General features: G+C 41.1%; 1 protein-coding gene across 1 annotated transcript; it reads left to right on the top strand.

Moving 5' to 3' along the window:
* Positions 1–61: 61 nt before the first annotated feature.
* LOC109426648 (uncharacterized) lies at positions 62–14,641 on the top strand. Its single transcript, XM_062843279.1, has 2 exons — positions 62–927; positions 4,682–14,641. Exons 1-2 carry the CDS (start codon positions 474–476, stop codon positions 4,705–4,707), a joined length of 480 nt encoding a protein of 159 aa, XP_062699263.1. The 5' UTR covers positions 62–473; the 3' UTR covers positions 4,708–14,641.
* The last annotated feature ends 6,095 nt before the right edge of the window (positions 14,642–20,736 follow it).

The raw sequence follows: 20,736 nt of genomic DNA, 5'->3' as shown, positions 1-20,736 counted from the left end.
GGAATACTTGTATTATCCGTACAACTCAATATAATATATCATTCAATTGTTAGAAGGGATATGGGTATGTGTCGTATAGGGTCATAATTCACAGTAAACTAGTTTCACTTGTAGAACCTGTTACCTGGAGTGAAGCCTTTGGGACGACCTATAACACCCGTGGAACTCCCTTTTAGGAGTGCGTTGAAAACCACTGCCCTATAGAATAGCTCAAGCGTGACCCTCTTGTTGCGCATCCAAGTATAACGACGACGACGACGATCACAGCGCGGTCACTGCCGATCGCCGATAGTGCCCATCATGTCTCTGCCCATTCCCTCATCCAGTTCAAGTGCCACCTTTGGCTGAGAATGTCTTTTTCGTGACTCTTTCAGAGCGCTTCATCCGGCTCGCTACTGCTGACGGTAGCGAACTTGGAAAACTTTGCCAAAATCCACAAGAAGCAGGAGTCCAGCTACGGCACCAGCAAGGCCATGGAGGAGTACCTGTCGTCGACGGTGGGCATCGTTCCGGCGGCCGCCATCATGGACGCCGTGGGCAGCAAGTACAACAGCAATATCACAATGAAGTACGGCGCCCGCGCGGACGAGGCCACCTCAGCAGCGGCAGCGGCAGCTTCCGCGGCCGCGGCCATCATCTCCATCGAGGAGATCGACTCGGACTCGCCCCAGCAGTCAGCATCGGATGAGCAAAAGCAAGCGCATCGCCACTCGCTGCCATCGTTCCATCGATCAGCGAAAACCAAAGATCCGGATTCGGTATCAATGGCCAGTTCCACGCATTTCACCATGGTCAACGGGGTCGGCGGACCCCAGCGGCTGCCCAAGGGCGGAATCTGCTCCCGAGGGCACCAGATCACCATACTGATCGTGACGATGAGCATCGTCTTCATGGTTGGAATCTGCGCGGCGGTGTTCTTCCTTGAGAGTGAGTATTAGTGCAAAATTATTATCGTATCTTTATTATAGTGATTTTATTTTTATTGAGGGTTCATTTTATTAGGAGAATTGACTACTCTCTAAAATAAAAGCTCTTATTTTTGAGTAACGCCCATGCCGCACAAGGACTGTGTTGGAAACACACATTTTTTTAAATTGCTCGTACGCTCACATTTTTGCAAAATACCAATATTTTTCGGTATTTGAAGGTGGTTTATAAACCCAGTGAGGTTGCCATGTCGAAATTATTGCAAAATACATCCTCATGTGAGCGTACGAGCAATTTTAAAAAAAATGTGTGTTTCCAACACAGTGATGTGCGGCGTGGATGTTTACTAAAAATGTGCAGGCCGAACACATTTTTGAGCGTAGCCGTTTTTGCGTGTACTGTTGTGTGTTTATCCATCATATTTTTAAATGGAGTTGCTTCACGAACTCCTTCAGTGGTCCCTATGGAAGCTCATCCAACGATTCTTTCAGGAATTCATTTAGTTATTCCTTCGGGAAATCCTCCAGGGTTTTCTTCGAGATCTTCACCAAGTATTCCTTTAGGGATTTCTTCGGGAATTCCTCCAGAGAATCCTTCGGAAATACCTCCAGGGATTTCTTCGAGAATTTTTCCCGGGATTCCTTCGGGAATTTATCCAGGGATTCCTAAAGAACCTCCTTCGGGATTACTTTGGGAGCTCCTCCGATGATTCCTTCAGGAATTCATTTAGTTATCACTTCGGGAACTTCTCCGGGGTTTTCTTCTAGTACTTCTTCAAGGGTAACCCCTTGCCAGAGGTTCCTTAGGAAATTCCTCCAGGGATTCCTACAGGAACTCCTCCGGCATTTCTTCGGCGATTCCTTCGAGAACTTCCCCAGTATTCTCCTGAGAAATTCTCCATTCTTCAGAGATTCTAATGCGAACTCTTCCGAGGATACCCTCTAGAATTTTTCCTGAATTTCCTCCGGTGATCCCTCCAGGGATTTCTTTAGAAATTCCCCCAAGGATTCCTTTGTAGTTCCCCCAGGGATTCCTTCGGGAAATCCGCCAGCGATTTCTTCGGGAAATCAACCAGAGATGCCTTCGAAAATTCCGTCTGGGATAGCTTCGGGAATTCCGTCAGTTATTCTGTGGGGATTTCCTCCAGGGAATCTTTCGGGATTTCCACCAGGGAATTTCGCCAAAGATTTCTTCGGGAATTCCTCCAAGGATTCTTTTCAGAATTTCTTCAGGATTTTTTCCGCGAATTCTCCTAGGAATTCCTGCAGAGATCGCTTTGGGCAGTCCTCCATAGATTTGTTTGGGATTTCCTTCGGAAATTCCTCCACGGATTCCTTCTGGAATTTCTCCAGGGATTCCTTCGGGAATTCCTCCAGGGATTCCTTCGGGATTTCCTCCAGGGATTCCTTCGGGAATTCAGAAGTGAGGATAGATCGCTTTGGGCAGTCCTCCATAGATTTGTTTGGGATTTCCTTCGGAAATTCCTCCAGGGATTCCTTCCGGAATTTCTCCAGGGATTCCTTCGGGAATTCCTCCAGGGATTCCTTCGGGAATTCCTCCAGGGATTCCTTCGGGATTTCCTCCAGGGATTCCTTCGGGAATTCCTCCAGGGATTCCTTCGGGAATTCCTCCAGGGATTCCTTCGGGAATTCCTCCAGGGATTCCTTCGGGAATTCCTCCAGGGATTCCTTCGGGAATTCCTCCAGGGATTCCTTCGAGAATTCCTCCAGGGATTCCTTCGGGAATTCCTCCAGGGATTCCTTCGGGAATTCCTCCAGGGATTCCTTCGGGAATTCCTCCAGGGATTCCTTCGGGAATTCCTCCAGGGATTCCTTCGGGAATTCCTCTAGGGATTCCTTCGGGAATTCCTCCAGGGATTCCTTCGGGAATTCCTCCAGGGATTCCTTCGGGAATCCCTCCAGGGATTCCTTCGGGAATTCCTCCAGGAATTGCTTCGGGAATTCCTCCAGGGATTCCTTCGGGAATTCCTCCAGGGATTCCTTCGGGAATTCCTCCAGGGATTCCTTCGGGAATTCCTCCAAGGATTCCTTCGGGAATTCCTCCAGGGATTCCTTCGGGAATTCCTCCAGGGATTCCTTCGGGAATTCCTCCAGGGATTCCTTCGGGAATTCCTCCAGGGATTCCTTCGGGAATTCCTCCAGGGATTCCTTCGGGAATTCCTCCAGGGATTCCTTCGGGAATTCCTCCAGGGATTCCTTCGGGAATTCCTCCAGGGATTCCTTCGGGAATTCCTCCAGGGATTCCTTCGGGAATTCCTCCAGGGATTCCTTCGGGAATTCCTCCAGGGATTCCTTCGGGAATTCCTCCAGGGATTCCTTCGGGAATTCCTCCAGGGATTCCTTCGGGAATTCCTCCAGGGATTCCTTCGGGAATTCCTCCAGGGATTCCTTCGGGAATTCCTCCAGGGATTCCTTCGGGAATTCCTCCAGGGATTCCTTCGGGAATTCCTCCAGGGATTCCTTCGGGAATTCCTCCAGGGATTCCTTCGGGAATTCCTCCAGGGTTTCCTTCGGGAATTCCTCCAGGGATTCCTTCGGGAATTCCTCCAGGGATTCCTTCGGGAATTCCTCCAGGGATTCCTTCGGGAATTCCTCCAGGGATTCCTTCGGGAATTCCTCCAGGGATTCCTTTGGAAATTCCTCCAGGGATTCCTTCGGGAATTCCTCCAGGGATTGCTTCGGGAATTCCTCCAGGGATTCCTTCGGGAATTCCTCCAGGGATTCCTTCGGGAATTCCTCCAGGGATTCCTTCGGGAATTCCTCCAGGGATTCCTTCGGGAATTCCTCCAGGGATTCCTTCGGGAATTCCTCCAGGGATTCGGGAATTCCTCCAGGGATTCCTTCGGGAATTCCTCCAGGGATTCCTTCGGGAATTCCTCCAGGGATTCCTTCGGGAATTCCTCCAGGGATTCCTTCGGGAATTCCTCCAGGGATTCCTTCGGGAATTCCTCCAGGGATTCCTTCGGGAATTCCTCCAGGGATTCCTTCGGGAATTCCTCCAGGGATTCCTTCGGGAATTCCTCCAGGGATTCCTTCGGGAATTCCTCCAGGGATTCCTTCGGGAATTCCTCCAGGGATTGCTTTGAAAATTCCTGCAGACATTCCGTTGGGATTCTTTCGGGAATTCTTGCAGGGATTGCTTCAGGAATTCTTGCAGGGATTCCTTCAGGAATTCCTCCAAAGGTTCATCCGCGAATTGCTCCAGGGAATCCCAGAGGAATTTCTCCTGAAATTCCTTCTGGAATTTCTACAGGGATTGCTAAGGCTAAGGGATTGCTCCAGAGATTCCTTTTGGAATGCCTCCAGGGATTTCTTCTGGAACGCCTCCAGAGATTTCTTTGTGAGTTTCTCCAGTGATTCCATCTGGTATTTATCCAAGGATTCCTTCGAAATTTCTTCCAGGGTTTCCTTCGAAAACTTATCCAAGATATCCGATCGGAAATTCCTCTAGGTATTCGATCTGAAACTCCTCCATTGATTTTTTTGAGAATTACCATAATGATTTTTCCGGGATCTTTTCCAGAGATTTTTCTGGGAACTTCTCCAGAGATTATTTCGATTTTCTATCATTTTACCACACGTTTACATCGGCAGTTTCTTTCACATTCTCTGTGAATATAAAAACATTGCCTTTTAACACTTCTACACAACTCATTGAAAATGTATAAAACAGCCGCAAAGCGTTAGCTAAAATTCAATTAACCTAAAAGTTTCCCTTTTTCATCTACTTTCAGTGCGTGCCAGAGAAATGCCCAGATAGAGTGAACGACGCTCCGAGGAAGAACAACGCCATTAAAACTAATCACCGAAACCGGACCAACGCAAAACAAAACGCTATACCTATAGATAGAGAGTAGTATTCAGGAATCATTAGGGCTCCTTAATCAAATACAACCACAACCGACACACGTGTAGCCATATTTGAATTTAAAATTAAGCAAACAAAAAATCAACGAAGCATCCAACCTTTGGTCGAATGTGCGATGCCTTACCTAGAGTTGTTCTAAGTTAATAAGCATTCCTAGTGAAGACAGAAAAAAACTAACAATCTTCTGAGTCAATGTGTGGACCTTAGGTTCAATTATCACACTATTTATTACAACATCAATCTGAAAATGCCGGAAGCTGTGTTACAACAGGGGATCGTTAAATGATTGATAAATCATATTTTCGTTCTATGCATGATTGTCCTACTAATCCAACTTTTACATTTAAAAACATGAATTACAAAAAAATAACGTGGGACCGTTATGCATATAACCTAAATGTTAGCATTGTTGAGTCCGGCTTCTAAAATCTTAGTAACTGTAATAAGTAGTCACGAAACGCTCAGATAAAAGATTTCATGTTCATTTGGGATCTTACATTCCAAAAGCTGAACCACAAACCCCCATTGCATTAATCGAACTTCAGAATCAACCCAAATAATTACATTTGTATACATTGCCAACCACAAATAGGTTGACTCGAAAAAATCCTACCTATTAGGAAGTATTATTAGTTTTTGAAATCCTATTGGGTGTTCCGGAGTTCTGGTATCCAGTAGCCCAAATCCTTTCACTTTGAACTTCAGTTACATGTCTTGTCTATGAATAGAATACCTTCCTACTTGGAATTAACTGACTACATGCTGTCCTTTGTTCTTTCCTCAAACGTCATACGCTATTACATTATTATTTTCTGTGATATTTATTAACTTATTTAAATTATCAACACAAGCAACTGTGTAAATAAATAAAATGAAAAAAGTTACGGTTTAATTTATTCAATTGAAAGAAACGCCACCGTGTCAAAAAAATTGCTGAGATGTTAGATCAATATACAGTATATTGTAATAGTATAGTTTACGCAACAAGGTGCAGAATAAAGATTTTTACAGCACGAGTCGCACATTTATCCAACGAGGCTTGCCGAGTACTGAGTTGCGTACAACGTTTTTTGTAATTTCATAATTCATCACTTGAGGATAGTTTTTAACAAAACGTTTTCATCAAACTACACACTGATGTTCATAGCCATGTTTGAGAAAGTCTGATCATAGCAGGTAATACTGTGCAGTTGTCACAATTTTTCAAATCTGCGTCCAGAAAGCATCAAGAAGTTGATCAAAACAGAAAACAGTGCTGTAATGGTTCATTACGCTACGCAAATCAGTGCTGTAATGAACCATTACAGCACTGCTAATTTGGTGTGGGAAAATAGGCCTTTTCCTGTCAGATTTGCGTGAGGTAAAACAGCCTATTACGATGAGAAATTGCAAAATAGTAGTTTACGCAACAAGGTGCAGAACTTGGTGCAGAATGAGGATTTTTACAGCACGAGTCGAGGCTTGCCGAGTTGGGTAATTACGGCGAGTGCTGTAAAAATCGAGTTCTGCACCGAGTTGCGTACAACGTTTTTTGCAAGTTCATAAATTACCGCTTGAGGATAGTTTTTACCAAACTGCACACTGATGCTCATAGCCATGTTTGAGAAAATCTGATCATAGCAGGTTATACTGTGCAGTTGTCACAATTTTTCAAAACTGTGTCCAGAAAGCATCAAGAAGTTGATCTAAACTGAAAAGCGTGCTGTAATCATTACGCTACGCAAATCAGTGCTGTAATGAACCATTACAGTACTGTTAATTTGGTGTGGGAAAGTAGGCCTTTTCCTTTCAGATTAGCGTGAGGTAAAACAGTCTATTACGATGGGAAATTGAAAAAAAAATGTTAACGACAAGTGTATGCACCTGAAGTCGCTACGAAAAATACGAGTTTTTTTGACAAGTTGCCTTTTTTAACAATAATAAACATGGGCACCGCGGACCGATTTATTTTCAAAAAGTGCACTGCGATTCAAAAGGTTTGAAAACCCCTGGGATTTTTTAAATAAATCTCAATTCTGTGGAAACTAACAATATGTTAAATGAAAATTTTCAATCTAAAATATTTTGTAGAAAAAATGCAAAAATGGTTTTCAGAACTGGAATCATCATATTTTATTAGGATCAAATGAACTTTACAAGGTTGTTCTACGAAACGTGAAAACAAATATTAAAAAAAACGATTTAATCCACCTATGGTGAACAGAACCCTTCTTACACTTATTAAAACTATTGTTGTATTATTTGTATTTAACATATTTATTTTGTGTGATGGGCCAAAAGTTCTAGAAAATATTGTGGATTTGGCATCTAGTGGATTGGTTTCCAAAATAGCATCATGGACCATGGACTAAACTACCAGAAATGCCAGATACCTTCTAGAATCTTGTGTGAAATTTAAAAAAAAATAGCTTACATATTCTGGAATATTGTATCTTTTGTTAACCGCCAAAAGATCTTGAATCGGTTAACAAATAGATAAGAAAATCAGCGAGATACACTTTGTCTAATATCTCTTAATCAGTCGAATAAATTAGCTCCGAAGTACTTGGTATTCATGGTTATGGTGTAAGAAGGACAAAAATAATATACCTACTATGCTAATCAGTTTTGGAATAAGCTAGTTATTTTGCTGTCCAGTTCTTGCATTTTTCCCAAAATACATAAATTCAAAGCTTTCATTTAACATATTGTTAGTTTTCATAGAATTCCTGTTTATTTGTAATTTGTTGTTTATAATTTTATTGAAAACAATAACCTGCTAGTATACACTTTATATGAGGTCAGCATTATTGATTGAACAATAATTTCCCATTAGACTAGTCAAAAGCTCATGCAAGATAACAAACGAATATAATAAAAAAAGGAATTTATTGAAATACTCTTCGAAAGATATCTCAGTAACCAAATGTCCAATCGAAATAAAATTTCAGGGCCTTTTACAGGGATACTGTAGCTTTCATTTGGTGCTAAGGTAACCCAAATCGGTTGACATACGGCTGAGATATTTATTATGATACACTTGGTCAAAAATCTCTCAAAAGGTTAACCTGTATTACTCCCAAGTACTCTTTGAAAGATATCTCGATAACCAAATGTCCAATCCTAATAAAATTTTGAGCAATCTACTAGGATGTTGTAGCTTTCATTTGCTGCAAAGAGAACTCAAATCGGTTGCCAGACAGCTGAGATATTCATCAATATGCAAAATGTCAAAAATCTCTCAAAAGGATAACCTTTATTACTTTAAAGTACTCTTTGAAAGATATCTCGGTAACCAAATGTCCGATCGTAATAAAATTCAATAGGGTTCTATTAGGATGTTGTAGCTTTCATTTGCAACTAAGAGAATCCAAATTGGATATCAGACGGCTAAGAAACGTGCGTGACTTTTTGTAACATACGCACACACACACACAGACATTTGCTCAGTTCGTCGAGCTGAGTTGATTGGTATATGAGACTCGGCCCTGCGGGGCTCGGACCAAAAATTGTTTTTTCGAGCGGTATTTATACCCTTCTTATGGGTGTAAGAAGGGTAAAAATAAGTCATTTTCATATAGGAGGAGCTGTAGAAGATGACATTGTAAAATGATTAGTTTAGATTTTTTGACATTTTTCTTTTTTAATTTCGAAGCTTTTCCATACTAGCGCAAGTTGCGCACCTTGATCATAGAGCAGTGCTTCCTAAACTCTGCGCCGCGAACCTTTCCCAGGTGCGCCGCAGGCTTTTGTGTTGTGATGAAACAAAAAGAACACTCTTTATTTATGTTGCGGAACATCTTTAATTTTCTCTTGTTTAGTAAAACTAGTGTCGCTTCACATTTTTTTTTTAATCTTTCCCAGAGTCTTCGATTGTTCCATAGGATTTCTAGTATCCTTTTTAAACATATCAATTGAAACCAAATTTTGAATTTAAATTGTTGAAATTGTTTTTGGACCTTTTCAGCTTTAGCTTAGCTTTTGATTTTACTATATTGTCCAAAGTTTAAATTTCAATAATCTTATTTGCATTGTTTTCAGAATTACTTACAAGGTCTTCAGAACTGCTTAGCGGCAGGCAAGTTTGCCGTTCTGACAGTGTAAAGAGCTAGCTTTAACCTCTTTGGACCGGACTGTTTCATCAGTATTGTCACAACCTCGCTGAAGTTGAACAAGTTTGTTATTCTCGGTTTCATCACCGAAGTTATATATGGTTACTCCAGTCCCAAAGGGTTGAGTTGAAATTTATAAAAAATAAAAAGTTCAATCAAAAGCCCACTTGGCAGGTTCATGCGTCTTTGTTTGTCGAAATTTTTCATAATAAATAAAAGTGTTTGAAAGTGCTGCTTTGCAATTTCCGCAAAAAAAATGAAACAGGTCAAGTTCTATGAAGTCATTTTAATTCAATTAAAATTCTTTAATCATTGCAAACGCTGTTATACCTGAACATTTGATTTTATTTTTCTTATTTATAAAGCTTATATAAAATTTTAAAGATGAAATTCTAAAAAAACATGATATAAGAAGTGTTTTACGATTTTGTCTTTGACATTTTAAAGTAAAAGTTGTTCAAAATTAAATTAAAAAAACTGTTAAAAACTTTGGTGCGCCGCGACATTTTTGGAAATTTCAAAGTGCGTCGCGATAGCAAAAAGTTTGGGAACCTCTGTCATAGAGAACAGACATTTAAGCTCGAGCAAAAATAAGTTGGACTCGAGTGTAAAGGATTTGAGCACAGACAAACAGACGTAACTCTTTAAGGAAATTCATCAAAAACTTTTGCTCGGTGTCTTTTTTATGAGCACACTGCCACCTGTTGGTATAACCGCGCGAGACACTGTCGGCCATGATGGATTTCGATTTGACGTTTGCTAACATGCACACTATGTACAGTCGACTCTCCACATGTCGATGTTCTACATCTCGATATCTCTCCCTATCTCGATGGTTTTGTCGGTCCCTTCAATCTGCATACATTTTACCCTTCTACATGTCGATATCTCCTTATCTCGATATCTCTCTATCTCGATGCGATCTTGTTCGTTTTTGTTCTAGATTTTCTTTCCATATGTCGATATGCTCGTTTTTACAGGTTACTAGATCTTTTTTCTAGGTGCAAAACATTCTGGGAAGGCGAAGTGACATCTGTTTGTTGACGGTTTTTCCTAGTAAAGGGCGATTTTTCAATCTAGTGTGCATTACAAATTAGTTCTTGAGTTCGATCTCTCCCTATCTCGATGGTCCCTTCAATATCGAGATGTAGAGAGTCAACTGTACTACACAAATCACCTGTGATTTTCGTTTGCATCATTCAGCAACGTGTACACTAGGCCTGTCCAGCTTTTCAAAAATGTTCTCTGATTCTCAAGTCCACCCCCATATTTTGATTGGCATGCTAAAAGAAGTAACTGGTCAAAATTTCAGCCAAATCCATTGAAATTAAGAGGTGCATCAAATCAATTTTGTGTTTTTCGACTATTTTTGAACTTCAAAAAATCATAACTACACTAAAACTTGTCAAAACTTAATTCTTTCGGCAGAAATTGAAAGCTATACTTGTTTGCTACAACTTCTCCGAACATCATGTGCCAATAAAGTTGAAGGAAACATGTGTAATTATCACATTTGTGATCAGAAAAACCTTAAAAAGTTGATTTTTTGATAGATTTCGTTCTGGAACACCCTTATATACGTAATAAGTTTGATATTTTAAAACGGCATCATATTCTCTCATGTTTTTTGGTTATTTGTTTCTTTGACACCAATGCTGTAGGAGTTGAACAAAAAATATTAAAATTCGGGAAAGCCAAATGTGGCCTAAAAACTAGCTTTTTGGGGACAATCACGCTGTGGCGCGAAATTGTACTGAACGTAGTAGCTTTGCTTCCTAGTAGTTTGCCTTGGCTACCCCCTATCACGGGTGATAACAAACAAGCGTGATGACAGGTGTTGGCTATCATATCAGTGCTGACGCGATGCCACTTTTTGCGCGCCAAAGCGTGATTGCATCCGAAAAGCTACTTTTTAGGCCACATTTGGCTTTCACGAATTTTAGTAATTTTTGCTCAACTCCTACAGCATTGGTGTCAAAGAAGCAAATAACCAACAAACATTGGAGAATATGATGCCGTTTTGAAAAATCCAACTTATTACGTATATAAGGGTGTTCCAGAACAAAATCTATCAAAAAATCAACTTTTTAAGGTTTTTCTGATTACAAATGTGATAATTACACATGTTTCCTTCAACTTTATTGGCACATGATGTTCGGAGAAGTTGTAGCAAACAAGTATAGCTTTCAATTTCTGCCGAAAGAATTAAGTTTTGACAAGTTTTAGTGTAGTTATGATTTTTTGAAGTTCAAAAATAGTCGAAAAACACAAAATTGATTTGATGCACCTCTTAATTTCAATGGATTTGGCTGAAATTTTGACCAGTTACTTCTTTTAGGATGCCAATCAAAATATGGGGGTGGACTTGAGAATCAGAGAACATTTTTGAAAAGCTGGACAGGCCTAGTGTACACTGGCGAACGTCAAAGCGATCGAACACTAGCGCCTCTGGTGGAAGGATAGCTCTCTCTCTCTTCTTGGCGTAACGTCCTCACTGGGACAAAGCCTGCTTCTCAGCTTAGTGTTCTATGAGCACTTCCACAGTTATTAACTGAGAGCTTCCTCTGCCAATGACCATTTTGCATGTGTATATCGTGTGGCAGGCACGAAGATACTCTATGCGCAAGGAAGCCAAGGAAATTTCCTTTACGAAAAGATCCTGGACCGACCGGGAATCGAAGCCGTCACCCTCAGCATGGTCATGCTGAATACCCGTGCGTTTACCGCCTCGGCTATATGGGCCCTGTGGAAGGATCGCACAAATCAATTGAAATTTGAATTGATCGTTAAATGCATGTGTCAAGCCGTTTTGAAGAGTGTTACATCTGTTTGTCTGTGATTTAAGTGTACCTCCAACGCCACCAACGGGGACTGCCCGACATATGAACTCGATTTGACCACACGATGACAGTGTTCATCGTGAAAACATACTAGCCCACCACAAAGCGACAAAGCGCTCAAATTCCAAAAAACGATAAACACAGGAAACAAAAATGACAACATGACCATGTAAGTGATGGGATGCTAGCGCCACACAACGGCATACACTGATATGACCGTTACAAAGTTTTAAACATGGCAGAAATCACAGACAGACGTCTGTTATCTGTGCTTTGACCTCCATGCCTACTTTTATCGAATAATGCGACTGTTATGCAGTTATAAGCAGAGTAAATGATAGAATGTTTCTGGCTCGCTTTCAATCTTGTTTTCCATTTCCCCGAATGCGCTTATTATTATTTTTTTTGATTAGGTGTAACCGTTTAGTTACAATTATCTCAATATTATTTTTAATTTGTGCATTTGTTCAGAAACTGTAGTGTTTTTATAGATTGTGTTTCATGTTGAGTTTGTAAGATTGGATAGATATTGTATAGTTTGTGTTAAATGTATTAGATCAACGGGCTTAAAAGGGCAGAATAAATCAACTGTGGTAATAAGGAAAAAGGATTGAAAATGGATGGGTGGTGATATTCAACAAGGAAGGAAAATGAAGGGAGGATGGAACAAATGGAAAATGAATGGATTGGTTAGATAGAATTTTGGGGAGTCGGCCATTGATCAATAGTAATTCGGCGTCCGTGCAAGACAGTTGAGCCAAGTGATTGAAGTGCCTACAGTGCCCAAAGTTCCGTGTGTGTCCCTGAACCACAGTGCGAGGCCAATAGCACTAGTTTACAGCATTTTTGAACTCGGTAAGCTGATGATCATTTTTGGTGTAGAATCATGCCCTGACTTCGAAAACACGAAAGAAAAAAATTACAGTAGAGCGGAAATTTTTTCGACTTTCCATACAAGGTTGATGATTTGAAATCGATTTTTGTTCTATTTTTAAGCAAAGTCGCTCACTTCAAACATTTCGTTCTTCGTTATCAATGCTCCGATTGAGCTGAAATTTTTACTGTAACTCGCCTACATATGATATGTCAAATAAACGTCGAGAGATAATTTTTAAGTTGGTTTTTTCTTATTGAAAAAAATACATTTCTTCAAAAAAATTTGGGAATTTTGCTAAAATTTAAGAAGATCGTCCCTAAAACTCGCCAATATCTTGAATTTCATCAATCTGACGCAAAACCTGTATTCAGATGATCGAATGGTATTGGATTCAGCTTTCAATTTATGGAAAAAGATTTGAAATTGGTTGAACAAAACGCAATATATTTGAATTTTAGTAAATTGCATATTTTGAATAGTTGCAAATCTCGATATTAAGCTAAAACTCAAAAACTGTTCTACTTAAAATTTTTTGAAGGTCGGTTTCGAAATCAGCACTAAATTGTGCTTCAAAAACTTTGGTCGTTGACAGAAGTTCACGACTTTCGTTTTATTTTGTAAACTTGTGTAGTTCAGCCAGGTAACAGATTTTGGATGCCATTTTGGAAGGCCGTTAGTTAAACATGCCTTGGTCCTCAGGACCTTTGTTTGGATTCTATAATCCTTAGATTGCCCAAGCCAACTGTGCACGTTCGGCCAAACCAACGATTTCGTTGGTATTGGTCTAACCGTCAAGGACCCCCTCTCAGGCTCCGTAACCGCCGTATTGAGAGAAATCTCGGACCGTGAAGTCCTAAAAGTCCAGGAGAAGCCTTCTCGGCGTGGCCAATACGGTCTCGTCCGTGGCCCGTCGATTGCGTCAACGAAGGGAACGTCGTAGACCCCGAGGCTACCTCTGTAGCCATCCGCCATTGCCTTTGACCCAATCAAGAGGCGCCGCCGCCATTCAGGTGCGCGAAGACCAAGCCACCAAGTCGCCATCTTCCGACTCACCACCGCCGAAGCAAACCTCACCTGCAGCAGCGAGCGCTCGCCAACGTCCAGCAACGCCCCGGTACGTACCAGAACAACTATCCTGACCACAAACTAGCCCATATTAGTAGCAATAGCCCAATAAAGTTCAAACACCCAACCTCAATATTAAATTCAATAAATCCCACATAGACTTTGTAAAACACTCTTTCAATCCACCAATCATTAAGAATTCCACAGTTTCAGCACCCGTTGTTCCGCGTAGCCCCTCCGAATTACCCAGTAGCATGCCGACCCTGTAGACCCAGCTCTAGGGGTCTCATGCTGCTGAGCTAGTTATCCGGGAGTCTTGGTTTAGCCACTGGGTCGATTGAGCAATTTGTAAGTCTCAGTGAGTCTCATAGGGGTGGTGGCGGTAAAGGGGGACAGGTGGGGTAAAATGGACAGGGTACAGTTTCATGGCTTTTATTGTTTATTCAAATGTTTTAACGATTGTAGCTTTTGCCTAAGCATGAATCATTATATTGAACATTAAAATCAAATAAACCTCTTCAAGATGACAAAAACTTTCAAAATCACGCGGAAAATCGGAAATAATGTAAAATCTGCTTATAACTGCTTAAGTTTTCTCGTAAGTTATTTTCAAATTATTACAAGTTTTACACCCTAAACCTCCCTAAACCAATAAAGTCCACGTAAAAGAATATATTTGACCGAAAAAAAATTTAAGTTTTGTAAAAAAAAAAAATTGGAAATAATTTTAACAAAATCAGACCGTGGGGGTTAAATGGACAATCGGTTCAAATTTCCCATAGTTTTTTTACACTATTTTTACAATAATTATTTAAGAGTGTTTCAAAGTTTGTATTAAAAGTTTGAAAACAACAAAATAAAGGTATCGTATTAAATTTGACAGTTTGTATTTAAAAACATAGAAACAAAATGCTGTTATATAACTTTTAACGACTTGTCCATTCTACCCCCACCCATTTTTTTCACGCTACAGTCAGGTTTTTTTTACGCGGGGGATACGTACCGCGTAAAAAAAAAACTCAGTTCAAAATTCGAAAAACCGCGTAAAAAAAGTCTCACCATTTCTCGACGAATCATGCAAAAATAAGACGATGAAAAAAAATATTGTATGGAGCTTAAAAAAGACCTGACTGTATTTTGATGCACGATTTGGTGAAGAAAATAATCAAAGAAAACAATATTTTTCAAATGCAACCCCTTACAAGACTTCTAGAGTATATCATTACTAGCGTGGTTCAAAAAATCGGTTTTGCTCCATACCGCTTATTCGATGCCTAACCAGATTATATGCCTTCTCCCAAAATTTGAGCTCATTTGGATGAAAATTGAGACTGCACAAGCCCTTCAAAGTTTGTATGGGAATTACTATGGGAAAACGATGTTTTTCATTCAATCTAACCTAGCATTTCCCCAAGTACTCCAGTGGGTTAGTTGACCCTTGGTAATCCTAGGCTACTCTATCAGCTACAACTTTGCCGAAGACCGCACCGCATTCAAATCGGACGCCTCATTAATTAGTTATCGATTTGCATCCAACTGGGCAAACTTTAACAGTGATCCGACACCTTCCCAGCTGGCAACATTGCTGCACATGGCGCCAAAGATAGCACACTGAAATCATGGCTACTATGTTTCACTGCAAAATGCAGTGATGCCCACCAAATAGTTTAACCATCATGAGCAAAGATTTCGATTCTGCATTAAAATCGGTAACTAATTAATGAAGCGTCCGATTAGAATGCGGTCTTCGGCAAAGTTGTACAGTATGACCATAAAAAATGCGACATTGAAAACTGTCATCGTTCCCTTACTTCAAACTGATTAACCTTGCATGTATCTATTGGATAGTATAGTAGAGCCACTAATCTGATAATGGCAAAGGAACATAGACTGATTTCATGCACATACCTTTGGAAATATAACGTTGAACATATGGATGTCGAAATTCTCCACGCGCCAGAGGCCGTTTTTTAAGGATATAATTTTCTTTCAATTGCTTTCAATCACATTCAATCAAATTTCATTTTCAAAATAGTTCTTTCATGGCTGGATAAGGTCTTCAGGAGTTCGTTGGTTTGTCGGACAAGAACGAAAAAAAAATATTAACTTACAAATTAGGAGACATTTTCTGAAAATTGAATTATTTGACAAATGATAATATTTAGAAAATATTATGTTTTAAGCATGAAATTGTTTTTAAGTACTTAGTATTTGTACCTATCATAAAGGTAAGTTAATATGCCTTCATCGACAAAAAATTGTTTTGTAAAATGTTCAATCAGTGTTAAGTTTTTTATTAATTTATCTTAAATATGTTTTTTTTATATGTAGCACCTTTTTTAGTTTTTGTTTCCTAAACATTTGAAGAGCGGTTCCATATCATTTCAGCAACGAGTGATTTTCATATATCTTTATTTGGATGAAACCTTGCATACAAGTCTTTGGGGAACAAAAACGCCGTTTTGCATACTTGGTTCGCCATTTTGAATCTAGCCTTACTTATGAGAAGGGCCTATGAAAAATGCACATGATATCTTCAAAAAATTGTATCTCGAAAACGGTTTGTCCGATCGGTTTGGTGTCTTCGGCGAAGTTTTAGACAATTGTTGGTGCTATATGGAGAAAATATGCACGGTAAAAAAATATGTTTGGTTTTTGTGATTTGAACTAAAATATAGATTTTCCCTCAAAAGTGACATGTCAATATTTTTTTTATTATCCTTATGTCATAGCTGACTGAAAATGCTACCTAGTGCACAGTGGGTTGTTCTGGAGAAAAATAGGTTACAATGAAAAAAAAAATGTTTTAAAAAATTACGGTTTTCAAAAAAAGCTATTAAGTAAAGTCAAAAAAGTTTGTCGCCCTAATTTTATGAAAGTACATCAAATTTGCAAGAAAAAAGTACTTCGGTAACATTTTTCTAAGATGCACCGTTTAGAAGATATTACTAATTTAATATTGATTTTTTTGATAACTTAATAAGTTTTAGCCCTTTTCGGATGTACTCCGTGTTGCTCCAGTTTCAAAAGTAATCAACAACCGCCGCACTCTTTATTCATTCCAGGTATATACAATTTACAATCTTCTTCAATAACAATATACCTACGCCAGCAAATCTACCTCGCTCCAACTCTCCAAACTCGTACCTGACGATACCTGAGCGTTCAACTCTACCTATCTTCCAGCAGTCTTTACCCAGCATTCTATGATTTATACCCGTGAGCTGTATAATAATGTCTGACTCGGTTCTGAATTCATCCAGTATCTACTAGGGAAAACCAAACAGTAAATGCAGAAAGGTTGCTAGTAGCATAGTGATTTCATAGTAATTTCAGCTAATAATCCAGTGTTGTTTGATAACATAATAACTGTAAAGGAAAGTGTAACACGTTTTGGTGCAAAGGTAAGTTTTAAATACACATTTTAATTATATGTGTTGTGATATTTTCGTTCAAAACTAACAATTGGAAAATATTTTCTATGTTACAGATTACAAAATGAGTAAAATCAGATGTATTCGTCTATTCAAAGACATTCAGTGTTCGAAAGAGCTGCGATATCTCACGGATGGCATCATCCAAAAACTAAAGTCAATTGGATTTTCCAAGGTATCCACACTGAACACCAAGGATTTTCGTATTTGTTCGTCTTGCCGTCTACATATTGATTCAAGAGCTCACCACACCCAAAACGAAGAACAAAGCGTAGCCGGTGGCTCAAGGATGCCAACTGTTCAGACCATACCTGTTGTACCTGATTCGCAAAGCTATGAAAGTTTGGTCACGATACCATCAGCGTCAACGCTAAGCACAATTCAATCAAATGAAGACTTCACGTCGCCTGTAGACGTCGAAATATTCAACCGAGGAATAGCAGCTATTCGTGTTTCGTTTATAGATTTAGGTAAGGTTAAAAATGTTCACTATCCTGAAAAAAAGTGCGCTGAAATCATCGAAGGTGTACGAAGAAATCTTTTTAAATTAGACGCTAAAACAGAAAAAGCAAACGAGTTTAATGAAGTCATAGAAAATATGAAAATTAAATTTTTAAATTCAGCCACAAGGCAAGAAAAACTATCAATTTTATCATTGTTACCAAAATCATGGTCAGTACAAAAAATTGTAGACGAATTTAAAACTAGTAGAAATATGGCATCAGATGCAAGAAAGGAAAAAAATAATGTATTAGATTCATCTCAAGGTTCAAGCTCTGGAAAAACTTTGAGTAATGAAACAAAAGAACTGGTTTTGAATTTTTTTGAGGACGATGATATAAGCCGTGCAATGCCAGGCCAAAGAGATTTTGTTAGCGTAAAGACAGGAAATAAGAGATTAGCTGTTCAGAAAAGATTGTTAATGATGACATTAAGAGAAGCTTTTAATCGCTTTGATGAAATGTACGTCAATGTAAAAATAGGGTTTTCATCATTTGCAAGCCTCCGACCAAGGCAATGTAAACTATTGACTATCACAGGAACACATAATGTTTGCGTTTGCACTACGCATGAAAATGTCAATTTAATTCTTTTTCATTTCATTTATTTAGTATTACATCAAATTCAAGATAAAACTGAATCAACAATATTTCTCCATAATACACGGTTCGTGGCTGCCGCTCTCCATCCTCGGTCGCGCCCGATGCTCGCCAAGTCACGCTCCACCTGGTCCGCCCATCGTGCTCTCTGCGCTCCACGCCTTCTTGTGCCAACCGGATCAGTTGCAAACACCAGCTTTGCAGGGTTGTTGTCCGGCATTCTTGCAACATGCCCTGCCCACCGTATCCTTCCGGCTTTGGCCACCTTCTGGATGCTGGGTTCGCCGTAAAGTGCAGCAAGCTCGTGGTTCATCCTTCTCCGCCACACGCCGTTCTCCTGCACACCGCCGAAGATCGTTCTTAGCACGCGTCGCTCGAAAACTCCGAGTGCTTGTAGGTCCTCCTCGAGCATGGTCCATGTCTCGTGCCCGTAGAGGATCACCGGTCTTATTAGCGTTTTGTACATGGTGCATTTGGTGCGTGGGTGAATCTTTTTCGACCGCAGTTTCTTCTGGAGCCCGTAGTAGGCCCGACTTCCGCTGATGATGCGCCTCCGAATTTCACGGCTCACGTTGTTGTCAGCCGTCAGTAAGGATCCGAGGTAGACGAATTCCTCCACCACCTCGAAAGTATCCCCGTCTATCGTAACATTACTACCCAGACGGATCCGGTCGTGTTCGGTTCCGCCTACCAGCATGTACTTTGTTTTTGAGGCATTCACCACCAGTCCGACCTTTGCTGCTTCGCGTTTCAGGCGGGTGTACAGTTCTGCCACCGTTCCAAATGTTCTAGCGATAATGTCCATGTCGTCCGCAAAGCACACAAATTGACCGGATTTTGTGAAAATCGTTCCCCGGCTGTTGAGCCCGGCTCGTCGCATCACACCTTCCAGAGCGATGTTGAAGAGTAGACATGAGAGTCCGTCACCTTGTCGCAGTCCCCGGCAAGATACGAATGAACTGGATAGTTCACCCGAAACCCTTACGCAGTTTTGCACACCGTCCATCGTTGCTTTAATCAGTCTAGTCAGCTTCCCAGGAAAGCCGTTTTCGTCCATGATTCTCCATAGCTCTGCGCGGTCGATACTGTCGTATGCCGCTTTGAAGTCGATGAACAGGTGATGCGTTGGGACCTGGTATTCACGGCATTTCTGGAGGATTTGCCGTACGGTAAAGATCTGGTCCGTTGTCGACCGGCCGTCGATGAAGCCGGCTTGATAACTTCCCACGAACTCATTTGTTTTAGGTGACAGACGACGGAAGATGATCTGGGATAGCACTTTGTAGGCAGCATTCAAAATAGTGATCGCCCTGAAGTTCTCACATTCCAAATGGTCGCCTTTCTTGTGAATGGGGCAGATTACCCCTTCCTTCCACTCCTCCGGTAGCTGTTCGGTTTCCCAGATCCTGACTATGAGCCGATGCAGACAGGTGGCCAACTTTTCTGGGCCCATCTTGAAGAGTTCAGCTGCGATACCATCCTTACCAGCTGCTTTGTTGGTTTTGAGCTGGTGAATGGCATCCTTAACTTCCCTCAGCGTGGGAGTTGGTTCATTTCCGTCCTCCGCTGCACTGGCGTCGTCGTTTCTTCCGTTACCGTGGGCTCCCGTGCCTACGTTCTCCACGCCGTTCAGGTGCTGATCGAAGTGCTGCTTCCACCTTTCGATCACCTCACGTCCGTCCGTCAAGAGGCCTCCGTCTTTATCCCTGCATATATCGGCTCGCGGCACGAAGCCGTTGCGGGATGCGTTGAGCTTCTGATAGAACTTCCGTGTTTCTTGGGAACGGCACAGCAGTTCCATTTCTTCACACTCCGCTTCTTCCAGGCGGCGCTTTTTCTCCCGAAAGAGGCGTGTCTGCTGTTTCCGCTTCTGTTTGTATCGTTCCACGTTCTGTCGAGTCCCTTGCTGCAGCATTACCGCCCTCGCTGCGTTCTTCTCCTCCAAAACCGTTCTGCACTCTTCGTCGAACCATTCGTTCCGTCGATTCCGTTCCACGTACCCGATGGTGCTCTCGGCTGCGTCGTTGATGGCTGCTTTCACTGTACTCCAGCAGTCCTCTAGAGGGGCCTCATCGAGCTCGCCCTCGTCTGGCAACGCGGCTTCGAGATTCTGCGCGTATGCTGAGGCGACATCCGGTTGCTTCAGTCGCTCTAGGTTGTACCGTGGCGGTCGCCGGTACCGTACATTGTTGATGACGGAGAGTTTTGGGCGCAGTTTGACCATCACCAGATAGTGGTCGGAGTCGATGTTGGCGCCACGATAGGTCCTGACATCGATAATGTCGGAGAAGTGCCGTCCGTCAATCAGAACGTGGTCGATTTGAGATTCCGTCTGCTGTGGTGATCTCCAGGTGTAACGATAAGGGAGGCTGTGTTGGAAAAAGGTGCTACGTATGGCCATATTTTTGGAGGCGGCGAAATCAATGAGTCGTAGGCCGTTTTCGTTCGTATGCTGGTGGGCGCTGAACTTACCAATCGTCGGTCTGAATTCCTCCTCCTGGCCTACCTGAGCGT

Source organism: Aedes albopictus, unplaced genomic scaffold (assembly GCF_035046485.1).
Source record: "Aedes albopictus strain Foshan unplaced genomic scaffold, AalbF5 HiC_scaffold_130, whole genome shotgun sequence".
Lineage (NCBI taxonomy): Eukaryota > Metazoa > Arthropoda > Insecta > Diptera > Culicidae > Aedes > Aedes albopictus.
Note: the sequence above shows the minus strand (reverse complement) of the source record. Positions and strands in the feature narration are given on the sequence as shown.

Coding starts and splice junctions, on each gene's coding strand:
- LOC109426648 (XM_062843279.1), top strand. CDS start 474: ATGGAGGAGTACCTGTCGTCGACGGTGGGCATCGTTCCGGCGGCCGCC. Junction 928..4,681: donor GGCGGTGTTCTTCCTTGAGA/GTGAGTATTAGT, acceptor ATCTACTTTCAG/TGCGTGCCAGAGAAATGCCC.